The following is a 27,237-nucleotide window of genomic DNA, read 5'->3' as shown; positions in this document are numbered from 1 at the left end:
ATTCCAAAATGGATTAAATTCATAATTTTACTCAAAATTCTACAAACAATACCCCATAATGACAATGTGAAAGAAGTTTTTTTTAAATCTTTGCAAATGTATTTATGTAAAAGAAAAAAATCACATGTACATAAGTATTCACAGCCTTTGCCATGACACTCAAAATTGAGCTCAGGTGCATCCTGTTTCCACTGATCATCCTTGAGATGTTTCTACAACTTGATTGGAGTCCACCTGTGGTAAATTCAGTTGACTGGACATGATTTGGAAAGGCACACACCTGTCTATATAAGGTCCCACAGTTAACAGTGCATGTCAGAGCACAAACCAAGCCATGAAGTCCAAGGAATTGTCTGTAGACCTCCGAGTCAGGATTGTATCGAGGCTCAGATCTGGGGAAGGGTACAGAAAAATGTCTGCAGCATTGAAGGTCCCAATGAGCACAGTGGCCTCCATCATCCGTAAATGGAAGAAGTTTGGAACCACCAGGACTCTTCCTAGAGCTGGCCGCCTGGCCAAATTGAGCGATCGGGGGAGAAGAGCCTTAGTCAGGGAGGTGACCAAGAACCCGATGGTCACTCTGACAGAGCTCCAGCATTTCTCTGTGGAGAGAGGAGAATCTTCCAGAAGAACAACCATCTCTGCAGCACTCCACCAATCAGGCCTATATGGTAGAGTGGCCAGACGGAAGCCACTCCTCAGTAAAAGGCACATGACAGCCCGCCTGGAGTTTGCCAAAAGGCACCTGAAGGACTCTCAGACCATGAGAAACAAAGATTTAACTCTTTGGCCTGAATGGCAAGTGTCATGTCTGGAGGAAACCAGGCACCGCTCATCACCTGGCCAATACCATCCCTACAGTGAAGCATGGTGGTGGCAGCATCATGCTGTGGGGATGTTTTTCAGCGGCAGGGACTGGGAGACTAGTCAGGATCGAGGGAAAGATGAATGCAGCAATGTACAGAGACATCCTTGATGAAAACCTGCTCCAGAGCGCTCTGGACCTCAGACTGGGGCGAAGGTTCATCTTCCAACAGGAAGCCTAAGCACACAGTCAAGATAACAAAGGAGTGGCTACAGGACAACTCTGTGAATGTCCTTGAGTGGCCCAGCCAGAGCCCAGACTTGAACCCGATTGAACATCTCTGGATCTGAAAATGGCTGTGCACCGACGCTCCCCATCCAACCTGATGGAGCTTGAGAGGTCCTGCAAAGAAGAATGGGAGAAACTGCCCAAAAATAGGTGTGCCAAGCTTGTAGCATCATACTCAAAAAGACTTGAGGCTGTAATTGGTGCCAAAGGTGCTTCAACAAAGTATTGAGCAAAGGCTGTGAATACTTATGTACAAGTGATTTTTATCGTTTTTTATTTTTAATAAATTTGCAAAGATTTCAAACAAACTTCTTTCATGTTGTCATTATGGGGTATTGTTTGTAGAATTTTGAGAAAAATAATGAATTTAATCCATTTTTAAATAAGGCTGTAACATAACAAAATGTGGAAAAAGTGAAGTGCTGTGAATACTTTCCGGATGTACTGTAGCCATCTTCATACTGCAGAATGTAGTTTTAAAATCATTTTCCTATGTATATTAAGTTGTTTTATATTAAATTCATTTTATTTTGGGACTCAACAGTAAACTTGTACATTTCTTCTCCTTTATAGAAAATGCGAGCTGAGGCAGAATCCCAGCAGCCAGTGTTTGATGGGATGGAGGGAGAGATGGCCAAGGCCACAGCAGTCAGCCAGCGTATGATGCAGATTCACATTGAGCGGGACGCTGAACTGGATCACTACAGACAGCTGCTGGGCAGCCTGCAGGACCGCTGGCGTGCCGTCTTTGCTCAGATTGGTCTGCGTCAACGTGAGCTGGAGCAGCTGGGCCGTCAGCAAGGCTACTACCGTGAGAGCTACGACTGGCTCATCCGCTGGATCGCAGATGCCAAACAGCGGCAGGAGAAGATCCAGGCAGTGCCGATCATTGACAGCAAGACACTGAAAGAACAACTAGCCCAGGAGAAGGTACTAATAGGCTTAAAAAAAAAGTGTCATTCCTTGAAGTAGTAAGAAGTACAAATTAAGTATATCATGCGTTTTCCTTTTTCCCACAGAAACTTCTAGAAGAGATTGAGAAAAACAAAGAGAAGGTTGACGAGTGTCAAAAATATGCCAAAGCTTACATTGATACCATTAAGGTAAGAGCGATAGATTCATAGAGATTGTCATTTTTGTTTTGTTTTTCTTTGTTTTACCCAGTCTTTGATTTTTTTCAGGATTATGAACTGCAGTTGGTTGCTTATAAAGCTCAGGTAGAACCTCTGACATCTCCTTTGAAGAAAACAAAGATGGAGTCTGCCTCAGATAACATCATTCAGGAGGTTAGAAAATGGTCATAGATCTTAGACCACTCAGGGGGCCTGTACCATGAAGCTAGTTGAACTTATTCAGGGTTCCAGGATTGGTTTTGAGTTTTATAACCAAATCCATCCAATCATGCTGAATTGGTACCATGATGCTGCTTATCAACTTTCTATGACAACTCAGGCTTTGATCCTGAGTTTAAAATTCATTTACGCGCTCGTGCACATTAATGAGTGACATTTGCAGCGAACAGCCAATTGTGTGGAATATGGAGAGAAAGAGCGCGATTCAGATTCACTTCTTGTGAGAGAGTCAGCGGGATTAACCTCTCTGCTGAAGGCCGATCATTATGAAAATATGAAGAATTTAAATACATTTAAAAAGCACAAAAATAAATTGTTATAAAAATATGAAAAATTATAAAGCATTTCCACTGCATAAGATCACCATGAAATCATGAAGAATTAAAACACATGATTTACACAGCTTAAGGATCACTGTACAATTATGAAAAAATTAAAGACATTTACACAGCAAGAAGAAACACCGTGGCTGCTGCGAGAGCTCAAGAGGACTGCTGGAAACAAATTCTGAATGGGATAAAAATATAAAACAGCAGCTATTTTAATGCGTAAGTGAATTCATATAGGTCCACAACAAAAACACACAGGCTTATTCATTTTAAAAGCTTAAAAACATTATTTAAAATAGAAAAGCTTTTATATTCGTTTAAATTAACATCAGCATCATTTTAGCTTAACATCATTTAATACTATTACAAATTAATATAGGCTATTGAATAAATAAAAAGTGTACACTTGGAATACTTTTTACAATAATTAGTCATGTCAATTAGAACATACAGTAGAAATACTGTATGTTCATCTCTAGTCCATGATACAAAGAAGATTGGGAGGCATTCATCCCTTTTTATAGCCATCTTGAAGAGTGATTAAGCTTTTACTATTTTAAAATCGATCATTATTGACTGGCATTATATTAATCCATCTTACTAACTCTTTTATAGAAAGCCTAATATAATATTTATGTTTATATTTTCATAGATATTATATTTTTATGGCGAGTAGGTAAAGGAAGAACAATTATAGTTTTGATTTATAGTATTGAATTATAGTATTGATTTTGTGGATTTCTGAGATTTTTTTCTGTAAAGTGTGCTTAAAAGAGATGGGGGAGTGACTTCATTGCATCAGAGATGTCACTTTACTCACAGCTGATTGGTTCAGTATCTGTTAGTGATCTGTTATCCAGAACAAAACCTGCTATGGAGCTGGTTAGCCATGTAGCTTAAGTTATTATGGCAATGAACACCAGTAAAACCAGTTTTATGGTACAGGCCCCGGCAAAATATTTTACATGTGCATTATTTAATAATTCACTCTTATGTGTCATTGTCATACTCTTCCCTTTTTTTTTTTTCTTTTTTTTTTTAATCATTTTTAATGTATAAGATTTCATAAATAATAGTATAACAGTAAATTGTAGTAAATAGTAATTCTGTCCATTGAATCTAGGAGCTGATATCATCTGAATGATAATCTTTCAAAATGAAAATGTTGTGTTATTTCCCTCCTAGTATGTAACTCTGAGAACTCGCTACAGTGAACTAATGACGCTGACTAGTCAATACATCAAGTTCATCAAAGACACGCAGGGCCGCTTAGAGGATGAGGAGGTGCGTGACATCATCTTTGGTCCCTAATCATACCAAACTAATCCAACACACTAATGTTAACCAACGCAACCCACCACTCATCAAAGAAACATTTACTCACATATATTTAATGTATGGTTGACTAGAAATTTACTTTTCCCACTTGGAAATGTGGAATCACTTAAATCAAATGTTATTTAAAACTGTCTCCTTATTGTCTTGATTAAAACATAAATTAAATATTTGCAATCATCATAGGTAATCATTTTAAATTATAAGACTTAGAAATGCATTTAGAAATTACTTGCTGTTCTCTTTTGAAATGTATAGTATGAAATAAAAAAAGAATTATTTTACAAATGTTATTTTCTTTACAAATATGTCATAGAACAGCTTGTAATGTTTAGTATACAGATCAATAATTTTATATATTTTATATATATATATATATATATATATATATATATATATATATATATATATATATATGTGTGTGTGTGTGTGTGTGTGTGTGTGTGTGTGTGTGATTGGTTGGTTGGATTGTTAAATTAATTTATGTATACATACAATATATACATTCATTGGTTTGAGGTACATACAAGCAGCTGTAAAGGCTGAGGTATTTTAACAGAACAGGACATATTAAATAAGGTAGTGTCCGAAACACATTGGCGAAAGCAAGTTGTATGAGGCCCACTTTACCTACATACTTCTCTCTTCTCTCCCAATGTCTTTGAAACCCTAACCTTTGATTTCTTTGCTTCTCTTAACTGCTTGTCAGTGCTTTGTCTTGGTGATTGCTTGAACTTTTTTGGGCTATAAAGAGGTAAAACTTTTCACTATGCTCTAGTAATTACATGTCCGTATTGCTATATCCCTCTTCATTCTGTATTTCCTCTCATGTTTAAGCTTATATTGTTTAGTCTTTCTCCTTAAATGTGATAGTGGTTTTCTGATTCTCATAACTCATGACAACTCATTTACTTAATTGACTTTAACTGCTGAAATCAAATTGTCTCCATACTACATAACAGAAGTTGTTTTAGTATTGTATTAGAGTAGTATTTATTTATTGGATTTTTTTAAGACACCACTTAATTATGCAAACCAAAGATAAAATAATTTTAGTTTGTTCTAATATATAAGACTGACATTACATCATGATTCATGATAATTCTTATATATAATAATTCTTGCATATGCAAATCTTTGAGAATCAGACACCTACTGCTTTTATTTTTTTATATTTCAATTTTAAGTTATTTGCAACTTTCCTCACTTTGGGCATGATGGAGGCTTGTCTACCTGAATCATTGCTTTTAACAAGTAAAGCTTACTCTCCAGAGCTGACTATTACAGCTTACTGATTGTTAAGTATTTGCTTGTACTATTGGTATTTAATTCTTGTTCTTCTCACTGTTTGGTCAGACCACCAAATAAATAACTTTTTATCTCTTGTAACAATGGTATTTCCTTAGAATGAACAGATTTTTTTTTTTAACACACTTATAGTTTGCATTAAAGGTGAAGTGTGTAAATTCTGTGCCTATGGGGCCTGGGTAGCTCAGTGAGTAAAGATGCTGTCTACCTGGAGTCGCGAGTTCAAATCCAAGGCATGCTGAGTGACTCCAGCCAGGTCTCCTAAGCAACCAAATTGGCCCGGTTGCTAGGGAGGGTAGAGTCACATGGGATAACCTCATCGTGGTCGCTAAAATATGGTTCGCTCAAAGTGGGGCGCGTGGTGAGTTGTGCGTGGATGCCACAGGGAATAGCGTGAAGCCTCCTCACGTGCTATGTCTCTGTGGTAACGCGCTCAACAAGCCACATGATAAGATGTGCGGGTTGATGATCTCAGATGTGGAGGCAACTGAGATTCATCCTCCACCACCCAGTTTGAGGTGAGTCACTATGCCACCATGAGGACTTAGTGTGCATAGGGAATTGGGTATTCCAAATTGGGGAGAAAAAAACAGGTTTCCTAAACACTCCCAACGTATTCCACTGGTCTGACAAAGAGGTAGTCAGGTAGTCCCGCCCTAAGCTCTTTCCACTGGTTGCGCCAATGTTGCAGTGTCAGGCTGACTAAGATGTTCACAGAGCAATGTTTTAATAGCACCAAAGAACTGGTGTGTTTACACTTTTCAGAGGAATCTGCATACAAATGGCTTATAGTTGTCTCTGCATATGAATCTGGGTTAGTAGAAAGTGTTTTACCATCCAAAAAAAAAAAAAACACATCACCTTTAATTGAGTGCTAAGTTATCATCTAATCAGATTTGAAGTGTTTATTATTATATTAAATAATCAGGCTAACATATTTTCTTTGCTATCAGAGCAACATTGGAATTTTTTTGTCTAATTGGAATGTATGAAGTATTTTTCAGGTAGCTGCCATTCGGGAGCTACTCCCTCGCATGTAGTGAGAATGTGAAGTGGAGTGTTTTTAAGCAATATCTTGTGTCTCCATACATTAATTATATCATGTGACCATAACCCAAATAACTGCACATTTTACTTTGGAAGATTTTACTATTAATTTACCTTAACACCATTTGTCACGTATGCATCTAAACCTGTCTTTCTTTGAGCTAAACAGTAACCATAACACTTAACAGCCTGTCATGCTTGATCCTAATCATAATTTTCTTTACCATTTACTTCCACTAATATAGAAAGCTGCTGAGAAACTTAAAGAGGAAGAGAGGAAAAAAATGGCTGAGATGCAGGCAGAGTTAGAGAAACAGAAGCAGCTAGCTGAAGCTCGTGCCAAGGCCATTGCCAAAGCGGAGCAAGAGGCTCAGGAACTCAAGCTCATGATGCAAGAGGAGGTTAGCAAACGAGAGGTTGTTGCAGTGGATGCTCAAAGGCAAAAGCACAATATCCAGCAGGAGCTACATGAGCTCAAAAACCTCTCGGAACAACAGATCAAATCAAAGAGTCAACAAGTGGAGGAGGCTCTGCAGAGCCGGGCCAAAATAGAGGAGGAGATCCGCATTATTAGAATTCAGTTGGAAACCACAGTAAGGCAGAAGTCCACTGCAGAGGAAGAGTTGAGGCAGCTAAGGGACAAAGCTGCAGAGGCAGAGAGACTTCGCAAAATTGCTCAGGAGGAGGCAGAGAAACTCCGCAAGCAGGTTAACGAGGAGACTCAGAAAAAGCGGATGGCAGAGGAAGAGTTAAAGCTTAAGTCTGAAGCAGAGAGAGAGGCTGCTAGGCAGAAGCAAAAAGCCCTGGATGACCTTGAGAAACTTAAAATGCAGGCAGAGGAGGCAGAGAGACACATGAAACAGGCTGAGATTGAGAAAGACAGGCAAATCAAGCTTGCTCAAGATGCTGCTCAGAAAAGTGCCGCAGCTGAGATGCAAAGCAAGCGTATGTCCTTTGTTGAGAAGACATCCAAACTTGAAGAGTCACTCAGAGAAAAGCACGGCACTGTCATTCAATTGCAGGAGGAGGCAGAACGCCTCAAAAAACAACAGGAAGAGGCAGACAAGGCAAGGGAGGAGGCTGAGAAAGAGCTTGAAAAATGGAGGCAAAAAGCCAATGAAGCCCTTCGTCTAAGGCTCCAGGCAGAGGAAGAGGCCCACAGAAAGTCTCTTGCACAGGAAGAGGCTGAAAAACTCAAAGAAGACGCTGAGCGTGAGACCAAGAAGCGGGCCAAAGCTGAGGAGTCTGCCTTAAAACAGAAAGACATGGCCGAACAAGAGCTAGAGAGGCAGAGAAAGCTGGCAGAGAGCACAGCACAACAGAAGCTTTCTGCAGAACATGAGCTGATCCGCTTAAGAGCTGATTTTGAACATGCAGAGCAGCAAAGATACCTGCTTGATGATGAACTGTACCGTCTTAAGAATGAGGTGAGTGCTGCAGAGCAACAGCGGAAGCAGCTTGAAGATGAGCTTTCCAAAGTTAGAAGTGAAATGGACATACTTTTGCTGCTGAAATCTAAGGCTGAAAAGGATAGCATGTCTACCACAGAAAAGAGTAAACAGCTCTTGGAAGCTGAAGCTGCTAAACTGAGGGATCTTGCAGACGAAGCAGCTAAGCTCCGTGCCATTGCTGAAGAGGCAAAAAGGCAGAGGCAGGTGGCTGAGGAGGAAGCCATGAGACAGAGAGCTGAAGCAGAGAGAATTCTCAAAGAAAAACTTGCCACCATCAACGAGGCCACTCGCTTGAAAACTGAAGCAGAAATAGCACTTAAAGCAAAAGAGGCAGAAAATGAACGTCTTCGAAGAAAAGCTGAAGATGAAGCTTACCAGAGAAAAGCTCTTGAAGATCAGGCAAGCCAGCACAAACAAGACATTGAGCAGAAGATAGACCAACTTAAGAAGACCTCTGAATTGGAATTAGAAAGACAGAAATCAATTGTGGATGAAACTCTAAAACAGAAACGAATAGTTGAAGAGGAGATTTGTATCTTGAAAATTAACTTTGAGAAAGCTTCGTCTGGCAAACTTGATTTGGAGCTTGAACTGAATAAACTTAAGAATATTGCAGAGGAAACCCAACAAAGCAAACTGCGAGCTGAGGAGGAAGCCGAGAAGTTCCGCAAGCTTGCCCTTGAGGAAGAGAACAGGAGAAGGGAGGCTGAAGAAAAATTGAAAAAGATTACTACTGCAGAACAAGAAGCAGCTCGACAGCGCCAGGCTGCCCAAGACGAAGTGGAACGTCTAAAAAGAAAAGCTGATGAGGCCAGAAAGCAGAAAGAAGATGCTGATAAAGAGGCTGAGAGGCAAATACTTGCTGCCAAAGAGGCTGCCGAGAAAGCGATTACTGCTGAGCAGCAAGTCCAAAGTGTTCTTTTTCAGCAGAAAGAGGACAGCCTTGTGCAGAAAAAGCTCAAGGAGGAGTCTGAGAAAGCTAAAAAGCTTGCCCAAGAAGCAGAAAAGGCCAAAGAAAAAGCAGAGAGAGAGGCTGCCCTACTCCGCCAACAAGCAGAAGATGCAGAGCGTCAGCGACAGGCTGCCGAGGTTGAGGCAGCCAATCAGGCTATAGCCCAGGAGGATGCTGAGAGGCTCAGAAAAGAGGCAGAGCTAGAAGCAGAAAAGCGAGCTCAGGCTGAGGCAGCAGCACTGAAACAGAAACAGTTGGCTGATGAAGAGATGGCTAGACACAAGAAACTTGCAGAGCAGACACTTAAGCAGAAATCTCAGGTTGAGCAAGAGCTTGCTAAAGTGAAACTGCGCTTGGATGAGACAGACAAACAGAAGACTCTCCTTGATGATGAGCTCCACCGCCTAAAGGATGAGGTCAGTGACGCTGTGAAACAGAAGGCGCAGGTAGAGGATGAACTGTTCAAAGTCAAGATTCAAATGGAGGAGCTTATTAAACTTAAGCTCAGAATTGAAGAGGAGAACCAGCGTCTTATTCAGAAGGACAAGGATAATACTCAAACATTCTTGGCTGAGGAGGCTGAGAACATGAAAAAGCTTGCTGAAGAGGCTGCCAGACTCAGCATTGAGGCCCAGGAGGCCGCTCACATGAGGCATATTGCAGAGACTGACCTCGCTGAACAGAGAGCACTTGCTGAAAAGATGCTTAAAGAAAAGATGCAAGCTATTCAGGAGGCTTCTAAGCTTAGAGCAGAGGCAGAAATGCTACAGAGGCAAAAAGACCTTGCTCAAGAGCAAGCACAAAAGCTGCTTGAAGACAAACAGTTGATGCAGCAACGGCTTGAAGAGGAAACGGAGGGCTTCCAAAAATCATTAGAAGCTGAGCGCAGGAGACAGTTGGAGATTACAGCAGAGGCAGAGAAACTTAGACTTCAGGTGTCACAGCTCAGTGATGCCCAGTCCAAAGCTGAAGAGGAAGCCAAGAAATTCAAAAAGCAGGCAGATGACATTAGTGCCCGGCTTCATGAGACTGAGCTCACCACCAAAGAGAAAATGACTGTTGTTGAAAAACTGGAAATACAGAGGTTGAGCAGTAACAAAGAAGCAGATGATTTACGCAAAGCCATTGCTGATCTTGAGAATGAGAAGGCAAAATTGAAAAAAGAGGCGGAAGATTTACAGAAAAAGTCCAAAGAGGTATTGTGTGAAAGATGGTATACATTTGCTGCTTATGTCATTGTTAACCCCCTTTCTGAAAACTAACATTGCTTTAATTACCATGTCAAGAAAACCCTTCACTTGCCACTCTCAGATTCTTTGAAACATAGTTCAGTTTATTCCCTTTTTACTAATAAGTCCAAATCAGTCTCCATTCCACTAAAGTAGATATTTACTTGTGTGATTTAATTTGGTCAGTCTGAATGTGTTTATTTTCATCAACATCATTTTAACTATGTTCATTCTTTGTTTTTAATAGATTGTGAATGCTCAGCAAGAGCAAATTAAACAGGAGAAAACAATTCTCCAGCAGACATTCATGTCAGAAAAGGAGATGCTGTTGAAGAAAGAAAAAGAAATTGAGGATGAAAAGAAGAGATTAGAGAGCCAATTTGAAGAGGAGGTCAAAAAGTCAAAAGCCTTAAAAGATGAGCAGGAGCGTCAAAGAAAACAGATGGAGGATGAAAAAATGAAACTTCAGGCCACTATGGATGCTGCTTTGAAGAGACAGAAAGAGGCTGAACAAGAGATGCTCAACAAGCAAAAAGAGATGCAAGACCTTGAGAGGAAAAAACTTGAACAAGAGAGAATGCTTGCAGAGGAAAACCAGAGACTGCGTGAGAAACTTCAGCACCTTGAGGTTGCTCAAAAACTTACCCAGGAGATTCAGATTCAGACTGAATACAAAAAAGTCCTTAATGGTCAAAGTATTTGTGATGACGTTGATGGTAAACCTGGTGTCCCTGCATTACCTTTTGATGGCATTCGTGAGAAGGTGCCTGCAAGCAGACTTTTTGAGATAGGAATTTTAAGTAAAATGGATTATGAAAAGCTTCAGAGAGGTGACACCACAGTCCAAGAACTTAGCGAGACAGACAAACTTAGAATGATTCTTAAGGGCAAGAACTGCATTGGCGGCCTGCTTGTTCATCCAAATAAAAAAATGCCTATCTATCAAGCTGTCAAGGAGAAGAAGATTGCTCCTGGGACAGGCCTAGTGCTGCTGGAGGCACAGGCAGCCTCTGGATACATAATTGACCCAATTAAAAACAAGAAACTATCTGTCAATGAAGCAGTTAAAGAGGGTCTAATTGGGCCTGAACTTCACAACAAAATGCTGTCTGCAGAGAGAGCTGTCACTGGTTACAAGGATCCATACACAGAAGCAAAGATCTCCCTCTTTGAAGCCATGAAGAAGGGTCTCATTGGGGAGGATCATGCAATCAGATTGCTTGAGGCTCAGATAGCAACAGGTGGCATTATTGATCCAATCAACAGTCATCGTGTGCCAGTTGAAACAGCCTATAAGCAGGGTCAGTTTGATGCAGCCACCAATAAAATCCTTCAAAATCCTTCTGATGATGTAAAGGGCTTTTATGATCCAAACATCCAAGAAAATCTCACATACCATCAGCTGATGGAAAGATGCATCTCTGATCCAGAAACAGGGCTGCTTCTTTTGCCCATCTCAGAGGAGGCTGCTCTTAATGCCAGAACATTCACTGATGAGGAAACAAAGGATGTGTTTGACAAGACAACAGTGTCTGTGCCATTTGGCAGGTTTAAAGGAAAGACTGTCACCATCTGGGAGATAATAAACTCTGAGTACTTCACTGAGGACCAGAGAAAAGATCTTATCCGTCAGTACAAAACAGGAAAGATTACAGTTGAAAAGATCATCAGGATTGTTCTAACTGTGGCAGAAGAAAAAGAGAAAAAGAATGAACTTGCCTTTGATGGATTGAGAGCAGCTGTTCCCGCCACACAACTACTTGAATGCAAAGTTATTGACAAAGATGTTTATAACAAGTTGCAAAGAGAAGAACTGTCCATAAAAGAAGTGTCTGAAATGGAGCATGTGCACAAAGTCTTGAAGGGCAATAACTGCATTGCAGGAGTAATTATTGACTCAACCAAACAAATAATGTCCTTCTACGAAGCCATAAAAAGGGACATGATGAGACCTGGGCCTGCTTTTAATCTCTTGGAAGCACAAGCTGCCACAGGATATGTTGTAGATCCTGTCAAAAACCAAAAACTTACAGTGGATGAGGCTGTCAAAGCAGGTGTTGTTGGTCCAGAGCTTCATGAAAAACTACTGTCTGCAGAGAGAGCCGTCACAGGCTACAAAGATCCTTACACTGGAAAAACGATTTCTCTGTTTGAAGCAATGAAGAAAGATCTGATCATGAAAGATCAGGGAATTCGACTACTTGATGCACAGCTGGCAACAGGAGGCATCATTGATCCCATTCGAAGTCATCGTATTCCACATGACATTGCTTGCATGAGGGGCTGTTTTGATGATGCAACACACAAGTCTTTGACCAGTCTAGCTGATGATGTTAAAGGATACTTTGACCCAAACATGCAGGAATATGTCACTTATCTGCAGCTTTATAAAAGGTGTGTTACTGACAAGAAGACAGGCCTTCAACTTTTGCCTTTGTCTGAGCAAGCCATCAATGCCAAGGAGGAGCTGAAGTACACTGAGGCTCAGACCAAAGATGCAATGACGCAGGCAACTGTTGAACTTCAGAGTGGATCTTTTAAAGGGAGAAAAGTTACCATATGGGAGCTCATCAACTCTGACTATCTCACTGAGGAGCAGAGGCTTGACTTAATAAGGCAATACAGATCTGGGAAAACAACAATTGAGAAGTTTACAAAGATTTTGATTACAATTGTCTATGAGAAAGAGGCCAAGAAACAAGAAGAGGGTTGCTTCAAGGGGCTCAGGGCTCCCGTTCCATCCAAGTCATTGTTTGACTCCAAAATCATTGATAAGTTGACATATGATTTGCTGGAACAAGGTAAAAAGACTCCAAAAGAGGTCAGCAAAAACACTTCAGTCAACAAGTATCTCCAAGGCTCTGAAAGCATTGCTGGAGTTTACCTTGAACCTGCAAAAGAGAAAGTAAGCATCTACCAAGCAATGAGAAAGAAATTCCTCAGACAGAACACAGGTATTGCCTTGCTTGAAGCTCAAGCTGCCACAGGTTTCATTGTGGATCCATCAAGAAATGAGTTTCTCACTGTGGATGATGCTGTTAAAGCAGGCCTTGTTGGTCCTGAGCTTCATGAGAAACTTCTCTCTGCTGAAAAAGCTGTCACTGGATACAACGACCCATTCACAGGCAATAAGATCTCCCTATACCAAGCCATGGAGAAAGACCTTATTCTCAAGGAACATGCCATGCCACTCTTGGAGGCACAATTGGCAACAGGTGGAATTATTGATCCAGTGAACAGTCATCGCATTCCTGTTGATATTGCAATCCAGCAGGGATATTTTAGCAAACAGCTGGCCAGCAGCATTGCTGAAAGCAAGTACTTCTCTGACCCTGCAACTGATGAGAACATATCATACAAACAGTTAAAAGACAAATGTATGACAGACACTGATACAGGATTAAATCTGTTAAAACTCTCCAAACCACAGGCCCCAACCATTGTGGAGAAGACTTATCTTTACAGTGAAGAACAAACCCAAAGTGATCTATCCACCACCCAGGTTGATCTACCCCTTAAAGGTCATGGCTCTATGTCTCTCTGGGATGTCATGAACTCAAACCTGCTGCCTGAGGAGCAGAGGGCTCAGCTTCTGGATGAATATCGCTCTGGCAGCATAACAAAAGAACGAATGATAATCATTATAATCGAGATTCTGGAGCAGATAGAAATTGTAAAAGGGGGGAACATCCAGAGTGACAGCACAAGGAGACGTCTAATCACAATTGAAGATCTCTATAATGCCAGCATCATTAATCTTGAAACCTTCAACTTGTTGAAGAAAGAGAAAAAGACTATGCGTGATGTCATGGAGATGCAGAGTGTTAAGCAGTACTTGTATGGGACTGGCAGTGTTTCTGGAGTGGTGACTGATTCAAATTCCAAGATCAGCATTTATCAAGCAATGAAGAGAGAGTTAATGAAGCCAGACATTGCAATTGGTCTCCTAGAGGCCCAAGCAGCCACTGGATTCATTATCGATCCCATTAAGATTGAAATGCTCACAGTGGATGAAGCAGTGCGCAAAGGTGTGGTTGGCCCAGAAATTCATGATAAGCTTCTGTCAGCAGAGAGAGCAGTCACTGGATTTAAGGATCCATACAGTGGAAAAGTTATCTCCCTCTTCCAGGCAATGAAAAAGGACCTTGTCCCTGAGGACTATGCCTTAAGGCTTCTTGAAGCTCAAATAGCTACAGGTGGTATTATTGATCCAGAATATAACTTCCACCTGCCAACAGACACTGCCACACAACGTGGATACATTAACAAAGAGACATATGAAAAGCTGTCGGATGAGGTTAAAGGATATGTTGACCCACTAACTGATGAGAAGGTCTCGTATGCTCAGCTTCTCAAAAGATGCAAGGTTGACAAAGATGGGCTATATCTGTTGTCTCTAGCAGACAGAAGGCTGCTGTTCAAAGGCCTCAGAAAAGAAATTACATTGGAGGAGTTATTTCGCTCAAAAATTATTGACGAACAAACAGTCACTCTACTGAATGAAGGACTATTAACAGTGGAGGAGGTGAGCAGTAGATTGCAGAAATATATTGAGGGTTCAAGTTGTATTTCTGGTGTGTTTGTGGAGTCCACAAAAGACCGTCTATCCATCTACCAAGCCATGAAAAAGAACATGATCAGGCCAGGTACTGCTTTTGAATTGTTGGAAGCTCAAGCAGCTACAGGTTATATCATTGACCCTATAAAGAACCTCAAGTTAACTGTAAGTGAAGCTGTTAAGATGGGAATTGTCGGCCCAGAGTTCAAAGACAAGCTCCTGTCTGCTGAAAGGGCTGTAACTGGCTATAGGGATCCTTATACAGGCAAAACAATCTCGCTGTTCCAGGCTATGAAAAAGGGTCTGATTTTGAGAGACCACGGAATTCGTCTTCTTGAGGCTCAGATTGCCACTGGAGGAATCATTGACCCAGAGGAAAGTCACCGTTTGCCAGTTGAAGTGGCCTACAACAGAGGATTTTTCGATGAGGAGATGAATGAGATCCTCAGTGACCCATCAGATGACACCAAAGGCTTCTTTGACCCCAACACAGAGGAGAATCTTACCTACCTGCAACTGATGGAGAGGTGCATTATAGACCCAGACACAGGTCTTGTGCTCTTGCTTCTGAAGGAAAAGAAACGTGAGAAAAAGACTTCTTCCAAATCCTCTGTCCGCAAGCGCAGAGTTGTCATCGTAGATCCTGAGTCAGGCAAAGAGATGTCTGTGTATGAAGCCTACCGCAAAGGGCTAATTGACCATCAGACATACCTTGAACTTTCAGAGCAAGAGTGCGAATGGGAAGAAATCACAATGACATCATCAGATGGAGTAGAAAAGTCTATACTCATTGACAGAAGATCAGGTCGACAGTATGACATTGATGATGCTATTGCAAGAGGCCTTATTGACCAGACTGCACTTGACCAGTACCGTTCTGGCACCATTTCCATCACAGAATTTGCTGATATGTTATCTGGAAACATGGGTGGTTCCCGTTCCCGATCATCTTCCTTTGGATCAACTTCCTCTTATCCAATGAGCCCCATACCTTCTATCAAAACTCCTGCAACTGTATGGAATGATCCAACCGAGGAGACTGGTCCTGTGGCTGGAATCCTTGATACAGACAGTCTAGAAAAAGTTTCAATCACTGAAGCCATGCATAGGAACTTAGTGGATTCCATAAGTGGCCAGAGGCTGTTAGAAGCACAGGCCTGCACTGGTGGCATAATAGAACCAACTACTGGAGAAAAATTCTCCGTTGCCGAAGCAACTGAGAAAGGGCTTGTGGATAAGGTAATGGTTGACAGACTGAACTTAGCCCAGAAAGCTTTCCATGGATTTGAAGATCCTCGAACTAAAGTGAAAATGTCTGCTGCCCAGGCCCTCAAGAAAGGCTGGCTTTATTATGAGGCAGGACAGCGTTTCTTGGAGGTGCAGTACCTCACTGGTGGTCTTATTGAGCCAGAGGCCGAGAAGCGAATCTCTCTAGAGGAGGCAATCAGGAAAGGTTCTATTGATGGCCGTACAGCCCAAAAGCTAAGAGATGTAAGTGCTTACACTAAATACCTTACCTGTCCCAAAACAAAACTGAAGATCTCCTACAAAGATGCCATGGACAGAAGCATGGTTGAGGACGGAACTGGCCTTAGACTTCTAGAAGCTTCATCAACATCCAGTAAAGGTCTATATAGTCCCTACAATGTCAGTGGTGCTGCATCTGCCTCTGGTTCTAGGTCTGGGTCCAGGACAGGCTCTAGATCAGGATCAAGAAGAGGTAGCTTTGATGCCACTGCTTCTGGATTCACCATGAACTTCTCCTCATCCTCCTACACTTCCTCTGGTTATAGCCGCAGATATTAAAGCTGAACCCCACAATGGACCTGCCACATGTGGTTCTGCAGCTTTCAAAAAAAGGGCTACACACTACATTTACATAATACACTAAATTAATTAAACTAAAAATAATTACTTTATTCTGCTTTGCATGTTTTTGCTATAGGAAAATGCATTCCAAAAACTACCAGTATCTTTTTATGGGGACAGTTATGTTCCCATTTTATGTAGTTTGGATGCTAAAGAATTATAAATTACCTGGTTAGCTTACATCATAGTTACATAATTTAGCTTTGTTTCAATTCAAATATATGTTTTATGTATTTTGAGAGTGACATAGTTTTCTTTTCTTATTTTTATACTTGAGTACATCTGATTACAGGAAAATCTAGAACACTGCTAGTTACATTCAGCATTTTGGAGATAAAAAAAAAAAAAAAAACACTGACTAGATTTTATTTAATATTATTTACAACATACATTTCTACATTCTACATTATTTTAGAAAAAAAAAAAAAATTATACTTGTTTTTTTTTTTATTTTTATTTTTTAGTTAATTTACCAGAAAAAAAATACCCAGTTTGACAAGAAATGTTTATTAGATTAACAAAGAGTACAGATGTATGGTTTTATTTTTGCATATTTGTATAAATTTGACAGACAAGTGTATTAAGCAAGAGACTGTTAGCCTTCATAGCAAATAGAAGTTGAGGCTCGTTTTACAGAATGCAAAACAAAACACTACATTCATACACAAGCACAGAAGGAGGAGAGAACACCTAGCACAACCAGACAATATATTTGTCCCTTGAAACTGGATCTTCTGTTATGGAAGTACATTTGTCATTTACTGGATCCAATATATCTCCAAAGTCCTTTGCAAAACTACTCATTGCTCCTGATTTCCCTGTAAAGAGTCATCAAGGCCCATATTAACTGTCAGTCCCCCACTGGTTTGTTGTCCAATGAAGATTTCAGATGTCTCAGGTGTCTGATCCATTCCTCTTTCATACCATCTGGACAGATCTGGATGACATTTAGTACTTGTAAGTTTAACTAAATTTACATATATTGCAGCTGTTTCCTGGTTTCTTTTTCAAGGTCCTCTTTATTGTCTCAAATCTTTTCTTACACTGTTCTATCTCTGTGGCTTTTTAAATATTTAGGAGAAATGTATTCATTTTTGTGCAGCCTATTTTTTTGTGAGCTGAATCGAATATTTCTGCTTTTCCTAAAGGCTTTAAAGGTGCACTCAGTGTTTTTGTTTTTTTGGGGGGTTTTTTATTAAAAAGGTTTACACATTTGAATAGTAGCCTACTTTTAAAATGTTTAGAGTGGTGACCACTTACAAGTCTTACTGACCTTGTTTACATGCACTTAAGAGAACAGTATATTCCAGGGTTTTTGCAGAAAGCACCATTCTGAGATGTCATGTAAGAGAAAGCAGTTTACACACCTAGGTTTCTCCTAGAGAATACAGCTTATGTTGCCATGTAAATGCATAAAAGCTGTGTTCTTACAGGTTTTTAAAGAGTGCCTATGTGCGTGGAACAGACCGGATAACTAACGTCACAGGATGTTCATCATGTCAACAAGTTAACATAGTGGAAAGCATTCAACTTTTCTGGGAATACAGTGGGAAAAGGGGAAATCACACACTATAAACTGTACCAATTTATACACACCAATTTAAAATATTGACTACTGTCCCTCACATATGGGTATATGCGCTCAAGTACATTGGGGGAATCCCGGAGTTTGACGAAAGAGGGAAACCCCACTATTGCAGCACAATTCTGCTGCAGGTTGCAATAGAAATTTAAGGAAATAAACACAGCAACAACTCTGGAAATTCTGGAAATAAAGCAAAGTCTTCCTCAGACGGCATGTTCGTTATTTACTCCAGCATTGCAGGGAAATTACATTGCTGTGGAGAAAGCTATTTCTGACCAGGCCGCATGTATACAAGAGTAAAGAGAAAGCCGCTAACACAGTGCATGTAAACGCAAATGCCGCTTTTGAGTCTTAAGCAGCTTCCTCGCAATAAACAGCTTTTTGGTGTCCATGTAAACGAGCTCGCTGATAAGACTCCAATTGAGATCACATGACCAGCCAAATACTGCGTACTTTATCTCACTAACCCCATGTTATCAGACACTTTTACTCTCTGAATAAATGAACCATGGCTGACTGCAAATAGCCTACTTCTGCAATGTCACCGGTAACTGAAAATGTTTGATTTTCCATGATGCTGCATCCACACCATTTTAAAATAAGTCCAAGGTGACTGCAATATTGACCAGCCCAACATTAACAAAATATTTCTGAGTGCACCTTTAAGCTATATAATATTTGTGCTTGTGTCATTTATAGTTTGTGCAATGTCTTATGTGTTCCAACAGAGGTCATCTGATATTAGTTATGGACATCTTGATGATGCTGCACATTTGGTTTTTGATCATGACATAAATGATACTCATCGGCAGCCAACATCCTTAGACATTCAGGTAGTGTGATATACATTCATATTTGTCACTTCTCTGGGATATTTTGTTTTTGAAATGTACACATTTATGTTTGATACAAAGTACATTTTTGTTTCCATTCATTCACTGTTTTGTTGGCTTTTTTGTCCTTTTGTTGCTTCATAGTATATTTTTTGTTGTTTGTAGATCTTCACTGTGGCTTTCCTCCTTTCACATCAACTTGGAGTTGGACTTGGGACTTAACTTGCACACACTAAATAATTCAAAACATCAAAGAATTGGATTCATTTGATTGATCTTAATGTGGACTTTTTATGTAGAATCCCTAAGTTCTACTTCCCATATTTTATATAACACACACTATGCATTAGAAATGCATACCCCTTCTATTACATTGCTTCTAAAGATTCATCTTTTTTCATTATACATATAAATACAGATTGCAATGTATTTAGGTTAATTTAGTGTATGGCAGTTTCATTTTTTCTTTCATTTTTACATTTTCTGTGCCAAAACTGCATTTTGGGATTTTGCCTGTTTTTTTATGCAATGTACTGTCCTGTTTTTTGAAAGTACTTGACTTTTATTTTTATTTTTATTTTATTTTTATGTTGTGTATGTACATTTTTTTTTTTTTTTTTTTTTTTGCATGTTTTACTAACTTACTATTAAGTTTTCGAAAAAGATGAAGAATAGGTTTTTGAATTATTACCAATATAAGAAAGGTTATATACGTAAGTAAAAGATGTAAGAAATCTGAAATATTAACCAGTAAAAGAATGTTTTTCCTAAGAGATACTGGTTAAAAAATACGATTTTAAGAATAACACTGTATTCAAGTGTAAATAAATACATTTTGAAAAGACCATTTCCCCCTTTTTTCTTTTCTTTTTTTATATAGTTTAACAGAGGTTTATCATTAGTTCATCATCCAAAATCACAATTATATTAACCACAAAATAAATGGTAAATTATATCTTTATAGGAATTGTGTTTCTCTGGATAAGAACTTTAAGCTTTTTATGAAATAAGGAATTGTTAACTTAAAATGTATTGTCCAATACAAGAGGGAAACACATTTTTTAGTCAGAGGCTGTGTTCGGAATAGTGATACATAAATACTACTTTTACTATTTCTGAAGTATGCATCTATTGATCACCTACACTAAATTTACAGTGTACAACAGAGCACATCGCACAGGATACTGTATCCTACAATGCAATGCTCTTGACTGTGATGAACTGTAAGTAATAACTGCTGCAATTTTTAAAATCTCTTTCTTGATTTGATCATTATTTGCAACAACAGCTAAAATTCAGACATTTTTACATAATAAATAAAGTAAAATATTTTTATTTTCAAAATAACTGGACATGATGAAAAAAGTATACTACTACTTGAAATGTATCATTGTATAATGTTTCACATACTAGTTTTAGTTTGTTTTTTGTTTTTTTGTTATTTCTCAGAATATGTAGTTAGCAGTATGCTAATGCTATCCGAACATAGCCAAGACTCTCTAGGGTTTAAGGATGGAGACAGTGGCTAAGTTCGGAATGGCATACTACTCATACTACTCTTACTATTTCTGCCGAGTAGTATGGTAGTGTGCAATTCCAAACTTGTCCTCAGAGTATTGTAAATCCATTTGTAAAGAAGAAAAAAAAAAGAAAAAACATGTATAGTCAAATAGTCAGAACAAATATCAAAAATCCACAAACCAAGAGAACAACACTACACTAAGACAGCTGCTCAGAAGTGCAACGGAAACTGACAAGAATTAAAGAAGTTCAACAAAAAATGAAAATTATGCCATTTACTCACCTTCTTGTTGTTCATGAGTGCTTTAGAAGACTTGGAATATAACAGATGAGTCGCATGAACTACTTTTATGATACTTTTGGGTCCCTTTTTAACCTTTAAAGTGAGCCCTTATCAGCTGCCAATATATTGGAAAGATGGGCTGGAATATTCATTCAATTATTCCTTTTGTTTTGTTTTTTTGTTTTTTGCATATAAAAGAAAGTCATACAGGTTTGGAATGACATGAAGGTGTGTAAATTATGACATAATTTTCATTTTTGGGTGAACTATGCTTTTGATTTGCTGAGTCAACTACTGTATTAGTAAGCTATTTGTAGGATCATTTCACCTAGAAGTTTAACTCTGTTGTGCTTTCAAAACATTCTTTGAGCATCCCAGCACAGCATCATTGGCTCAACATTGGAGTTTGGGGTGGGACAACCTGTTTGTACAGCTAGTGGAAGATGGAGGATGTTTTCTGGAATCTATTTGAAAACAATGATTTTTTTCTTTCTTTTTTTTTTTTTTTGCATTTGTAGATGCAAGTGGTGCAGAAATTACACACATATCAGAAACAGTCAATATTCAGAGGATTGTGTCCTCTGGTGGTAGAGAAGAGGAATTGCAGGCAAAGATGTGACTTAGTATCTGTTATAAATAGGCTGAGAGACAGAACCCAGAGGGGATCCCATTTACGGATGGACTGCCTTTCTGTCATTATGCAACTGAAAGCCTCTCTGGCCCCCCTGTATTATCTCTGCCCATGCCAGGCCTGTCTCCACATGAGAGTGGCTCTAAGGTATGACATCAGATCAACCATAATAACATTAATGAATGAAACAACAACTACAACAACTCTGGTGTCAGAAAAAGTAGTCATTAAATCAATAGACCAGAGGTCATCAACAGGGGTTTATTGTTTGATCGCAAACAACTTTGTGTGAAAAATCAAAATATGCATTTAGTGACTTTGTAATGCATTATAACTAAGTATGCAAAACATTAATTAGGTAATATATGCATGCTATTATTGGGCAGGCTTTTAATTCATCACTCGATTTTATTCAATATGCAAGGCCCCTATTCAGTCTCTCTATCCACTTAAAGACACCTGCATTAGACTCTTAAGCTAGATAAAAATATTTAATGAGGAAATAATTTTGAATAATACATCTAAAAGATGAAATAATTAATTTGTGGTGCATGTGTGTGTTTGGTGACGCTCTGTTTCAGGAAGCAGCTGCACCGAAGGGAAGACAATATGGGTAAACTAATCATAAAATATTAATTTACCATATAATGATGTTTTTATGAAATAATAAACCTCATACTTTTTAAGCTAGTTATGTTCCACTAAAAGTGCATCCAGATTGGACCAGTGCCCAGACTGGGGAAAACAGATGACGGGGCAAAACACAAGGCAAAACAACAGTGAATCATGACATAACCCCCCCCCCCCAAATGGGTGGCTCCTGACATCCAAGGAAGGCTGGTAAGGGCCAAGATGGAGCCGGAGACCAAAGAGGCCAGAGCAGATCAGGTGGAAGACCAGGAGACCAAGGAGACCAGAGCAGATCAGGTGGACGGCCAGGGGACCAAGGAGACCAGAGCAGATCAGGCGGACGGCCAGGGGACCTAGGAGACCAGAGCAGATCAGGCGGACAGCCAGGAGACCAAGGAGACCAGGGCAGATCAGGCGGATGGCCATGAGACCAAGGAGACCAGAGCAGATCAGGTGGACTGCCAGGAGACCCAGAAGACCAGAGCAGATCAGGCGGAAGGCCATGAGACCAAGTAGACCAGAGCAGATCAGGCAGACGGCCAGTAGACCAGAGCAGATCAGGTGGATGGCCAGGAGACCCAAGAGACCAGAGCAGATCAGGTGGATGGCCAGGAGACCCAGAAGACCAGAGCGGATCAGGCGGACAGCCAGGGGACCCAGGAGACCAGAGCAGATCAGGTGGATGGCCAGGAGACCCAGAAGACCACCTCAGGTTAGGGACTGGATCAGAAGGCCTAGTTGGCAGCCACAGGGCTGAAACAGGTTCAGGAGGCCTGGGTGGTGACCACAGGGTCAAGATAGGGTCAGGAGGCCTGGGAGGCAGCCACAGACTAGAGACTGGAGCCGTGGAAGACTCTGAGGGCAGAGCCATGGAAGGCGGAGTCGTAGGAGGCTCGAGGGGCAAAGCCGTGGTAGGCGGAGCCGTTGGAGGCTCGAGGGATAAAGCCGTGGTAGGCAGAGCTGTGGGAGGCTCAAGCTGGGAGCATGGTTACAGGGACAGTCGAGGCTACAGACATTGGCTCTGGGACGGTTGAGGCTACAGGCATTGGCTCTGGAATAGTTGAGGCTACAGGCATTGGTTCTGGGATGGTTGAGGCTACAGGCACTGGTTCTGGAACGGACGAGTCTACAAGCATTGGTTCTGGAACGGACGAGGCTACAAGCATTGGTTCTGGGATGGTTGAAGCTGTCAACGCTGGCTCTGGGATGGACGAGGCTGGCAATGCTGGCTCTGGGATGGACGAGGCTGGCAACTCTGACTCTGGAATGGAGGAGGCTTCAAGCTCGTTGGCCATGTCAAGCGTGGGCGTTGGCTCGTTGGCCATGGCAGGTATGGGGTTGGCTCGTTGAGGAGATGCAGAAGGCTTGGCTATGACATGGCGTGGAGCAGTCTCAGGCGTGGCTGTGACATGGCATGGAGCAGACTCAGGCGTGGCTGTGAGATAACGTGGAGCAGACTCAGGCGTGGCTGTGACATGGCGTGGAGCAGACTCAGGCATGACTGTGACATGGTGTGGAGCAGACTCAGTTGTGGCTGTGACATGGTGTGGAGCAGACTCAGGTGTGGCTATGACATGGTGTGGAGCAGACTCAGGTGTGGCTGTGACAGGCCGTGGAGCAGACCGAGGTGTGGCTGTGACATGGCACGGAGCAGACTCAGGCGTGGCTGTGACAAGGCATGGAGCAGACTCAGGCATGACTGTGACAAGGCACGGAGCAGACTCAGGTGTGGCTGTGACAAGTCATGGCGCAGACTCAGGCATGGCTGTGACATGGCACGGAGCAGACTCAGGCATGGCTGTGACATGGCATGGAGCAGACTCAGGCATGGAAGGCTTGGAAGCCGGTATCGGGGTAGGGAGAGGAGGATCCTCTGAAGCCAGAGTTTCTAATGTTAATTTTACATATTCCTCCCAAGTGTTGTCTCCTGTCTCCGGCAATTCCCTCCACCGGTGAGCTGTGAGTCCGACCCAGTAAATGGATTTCAGGTGGGAATCAGCAAATCATGTGTAGCTGGCAACAGTGCTGAAGAGATGAGAATATTCCCTTATGGGTAAATCCGCCTGGCTCAACTGAATGAAATAAGCCACTAGATCCATTTTGTACGGTCAGTTGTTCTGTGATGTTTGGAGGAAGTTTGAGCCAGATCTAAATGCAGCTAAGTTTAATGGAATATAAATAATATACAAAAACAGGGTAAACACTGGAACAAGGCAAGACTCAGAACTGGGAAACAAAACAAACAAGATAGCAACAGGTACAGGAACTGGAGAAAACACATATAACAACTGACAATGACTGGGTAGAAATCAGGGCATTATATACACAGGGGTTAATGAGTGAATGAAACACAGGTGAGAACAATAGGGAACAGCTGGCAGTGATGAGGGCAGGGAATTATGGGAAGTGTAGTCCAGGGAAAACAGATGACAGGGACAAAACACAAGGCAAAACAACAGTGAATCATGACAATTATGATTAGCCTTAAAAAAATATGGTGCAGACATTCAGCACAATATAGACAACAATAGACATATTATTATATATATATTGTGACAAGGAGGAGTGCGGGGCCGGGCCGTGAGTGCGCACAGCTGGCCCCCAATTGGGCTAATCAGCCGAGGAGAGGGACAAAGCCTAATCAGATGCGGCAGTTTGAGAGAGAGAGCTACCAGAGAGAAAAGACTGTGTTAAAAGTGTGATCTAATCTGATGAGTGTGATGCTTAAAAGTGATTTTGAGTTTGTTTATTAAAAGTTATACCTTTGAGTTGAAGCCCAAGTTTCCGTGTCCTCCTTACCCTTCCATCACTGAACATTACACTGGTGCTGAAACCCAGGAAAATTGGAGGAAATATGCCAGCATGGAGTCCTTGCAGTTGGCGGAAGTCATCAAGTCCCTCGCCAGGATGCACCATGCACAACATCAGGCCCTGCTTGAGCTACACCAGGACCAGGATCGCCGATTCCAGGAGGTGCTCCAAGCTCATGCAGAAGACTGGCACGCGATCTGGAGCCTACTACACCAGGAGAAAACCCCGGCTGTGACCCCGGACCCAGCAGCCCCCATGCCCCTGGTTACCCTCATGAAGATGGGGGCAGAAGATGATCCTGAGGCTTTCCTGGATCAAAAGGACGGCCGAGATCTGGGGCTGGTCCTGTGCCCAGGGGGTGGCCAGACTCATCCCATTGTTGTCCGGGGAAGCACAACTCGCGGCACTACAACTACCGGCGATGAGTCTCCTGGTGTATGATGATCTGAAGAAGACCACCCTGCAGTGGGTTGGTCGCAGCCCGGAGCAATACCGACAACTGTTCCGGTCGATGAAGATGGATGGGTGCGGCCGCCCATTTGCCTTCACTCAACAGCTCTGGGACACCTGCCGGAAGTGGCTGCTGGCTGAGGACTGCGACGCTGAGGGAGTCATCGATCTCATGGTGCTGGAGCAGCTTATCCATAGTCTCCCGAAAGGAATGGCTGAGTGGGTCCAGTGCCACTGCCCAGCGTCGCTGGAGGAGGCCGTCTAACTGGCGGAGGGCCATATGTCGGTGTATCATATTGAGGAAGAGCCCTCCCACTCTCTCTCTCCCCTCCCCCTGTGTCTCCCCCCCCCAACTCTGTCCCTTCACTGCAGCCCATCCCAGTACCCTGGAGGTGTGGAATCCTGCCGCCAAAGCCAGCATGATCGCAGGGGTTTTGCGGCTGTAATGCCTGGGTCGGCCTGCTGGAGTTGCGGGGACCCAGAGCACTTCCGGGACCAATGCCCAGTGATGGAGCTGGGAACTGTGGTCCAGGTCCCCGACACTCCATGGGCTGCCCCCGATCAAGCCGGAGCATACCAAATACCGGTGAGTGTCAAGGGGAGTACACATCAAGACTTGGTGGATACAGGCTGTAACCAGACCGCTATACACCAATGTTTCGTTCAACACAAGGCTTTGGACACAAGCTAAATTGTAATGGTGAGGTGTGTGCATGGGTATATTCACAACTATCCTGTAGTGACACTCAATATTACATTTTGGGGAAAAAACATAGAGTGGAGGCGGCGGTTAGTTCCCGCCTCACCCATCCACTAATTTTGGGAACTAATTGGCCGGAGTTTAAAAGTGTATTAAATGGAATATGTGTGGATGGGTCCTGCGAGAAAGTTGTTCGATGTGAAATGTGCGATTCCTTGGCAGGGGAGGCAGAGCCGGCGGCGGTCCTCATCAGCGGCAAGTCAGAATGATGTAAGGGAGGGGGAGGCTTCGGACCCTCCCGTCCTTAGAGGATTTTCCGTAAGGAATTTCCCTCTAAAGCAGTCGAGAGACAAAACCCTTAGGCATGCCTTTGACCAATTGAAAGTTATTGATGGTCAACGACTCCAACCAAATGTCGCACTTTCATATCCCTATTTTGCTATTATAAAAGAGCGGTTGTATCGAGTGACGCAGGACACTCAGACAAAGGAGGATACAACCCAGCTGTTGATACCGCAGAGCCGTTGGGAAATGTTATTCCAGATGGCTCATTATAATCTGATGGCGGGTCACTTAGGGTAGGAAAAGACACAAACATAAACATACATGACAGCTGCGTGTGGCTCTCTCTCTCTCTCTCGAAGTGCGCACTCACAGCCCGGCCCTCCTCCTCATCACACTAATGTAACAATGGTAAAATGGGCAAGGAGGAGCGGGAACCAGACAAACCATCAAAATAAAGTTTAATGAAATCTTAAAACGACACAAACATAAACACACACGGCAGCTGCATGTGGCTCTCTCTTTCTCGAACTGCCGCATCCAGCTTGGCTTTATCCCTCTCCTCGGCTGATTAGCCCGATTGGTGCGCACTCACAGCCCGGCCCCGCACTCCTCATTGTCACACTCCTCCCTCCTTTGCCTCAGGCCAAGGAACCCCCAGCATTATGTACACCCCCTCCCCCCTTTCTGAGGGGGGACATTGCCCTTCCGGCTGTGCCTGCTGGCAGGCTTTCCCTGCCTTTCGTGTCCTGGGAGGGAGACATGGGGAGGGAAAAGGGGAGAGGGAAAGAGCGAGGCGGAGTGACAGTGGAACTCACCAGTTCCTAGACACGCCGTTGCCTGGTCCTCGACCATTCATCCACCCTCTGGAGGATGACAGCCGCTCCTGCTCAGGTGGACCGGTGCGAGTCCTCCGAACCCTGGTGGATGGAATGCCCCTCTGTGTTCTGACGGCCGGGAGCGAGCCCCTCCGCCCCTGGCAGCAGCT

At 42.1% G+C, this 27,237-nt stretch overlaps 2 protein-coding genes across 3 annotated transcripts in view; both read left to right on the top strand.

Moving 5' to 3' along the window:
* LOC127452612 (plectin-like) overlaps window positions 1-19,786 on the top strand; it is a 214,622-nt gene extending 194,836 nt beyond the window's left edge. For both annotated transcript variants that reach the window (XM_051718223.1, XM_051718222.1), the window contains exons 27-34: window positions 1,667-2,023; window positions 2,113-2,196; window positions 2,275-2,379; window positions 3,960-4,058; window positions 6,710-10,063; window positions 10,344-17,480; window positions 18,837-18,941; window positions 19,107-19,786. In XM_051718223.1, the coding sequence (XP_051574183.1) occupies window positions 1,667-2,023; window positions 2,113-2,196; window positions 2,275-2,379; window positions 3,960-4,058; window positions 6,710-10,063; window positions 10,344-16,460 (10,116 nt within the window). In that variant the 3' untranslated portion in view covers window positions 16,461-17,480; window positions 18,837-18,941; window positions 19,107-19,786. The remainder of the gene's footprint in view (window positions 1-1,666; window positions 2,024-2,112; window positions 2,197-2,274; window positions 2,380-3,959; window positions 4,059-6,709; window positions 10,064-10,343; window positions 17,481-18,836; window positions 18,942-19,106) is intronic.
* A 1,460-nt stretch (window positions 19,787-21,246) lies between these two features.
* The window catches only part of macf1b (microtubule actin crosslinking factor 1b), a 95,539-nt gene continuing 89,548 nt past the window's right edge, over window positions 21,247-27,237 (top strand). Inside the window, exons 1-2 of the mRNA XM_051718316.1 lie at window positions 21,247-21,523; window positions 21,958-21,989. Of these exons, the coding sequence (XP_051574276.1) occupies window positions 21,488-21,523; window positions 21,958-21,989 (68 nt within the window). The 5' untranslated portion in view covers window positions 21,247-21,487. The remainder of the gene's footprint in view (window positions 21,524-21,957; window positions 21,990-27,237) is intronic.

Source organism: Myxocyprinus asiaticus, chromosome 15 (assembly GCF_019703515.2).
Source record: "Myxocyprinus asiaticus isolate MX2 ecotype Aquarium Trade chromosome 15, UBuf_Myxa_2, whole genome shotgun sequence".
Classification (NCBI taxonomy): Eukaryota; Metazoa; Chordata; class Actinopteri; order Cypriniformes; family Catostomidae; genus Myxocyprinus; species Myxocyprinus asiaticus.
This window is presented reverse-complemented; position numbering and strand designations above follow the sequence as displayed.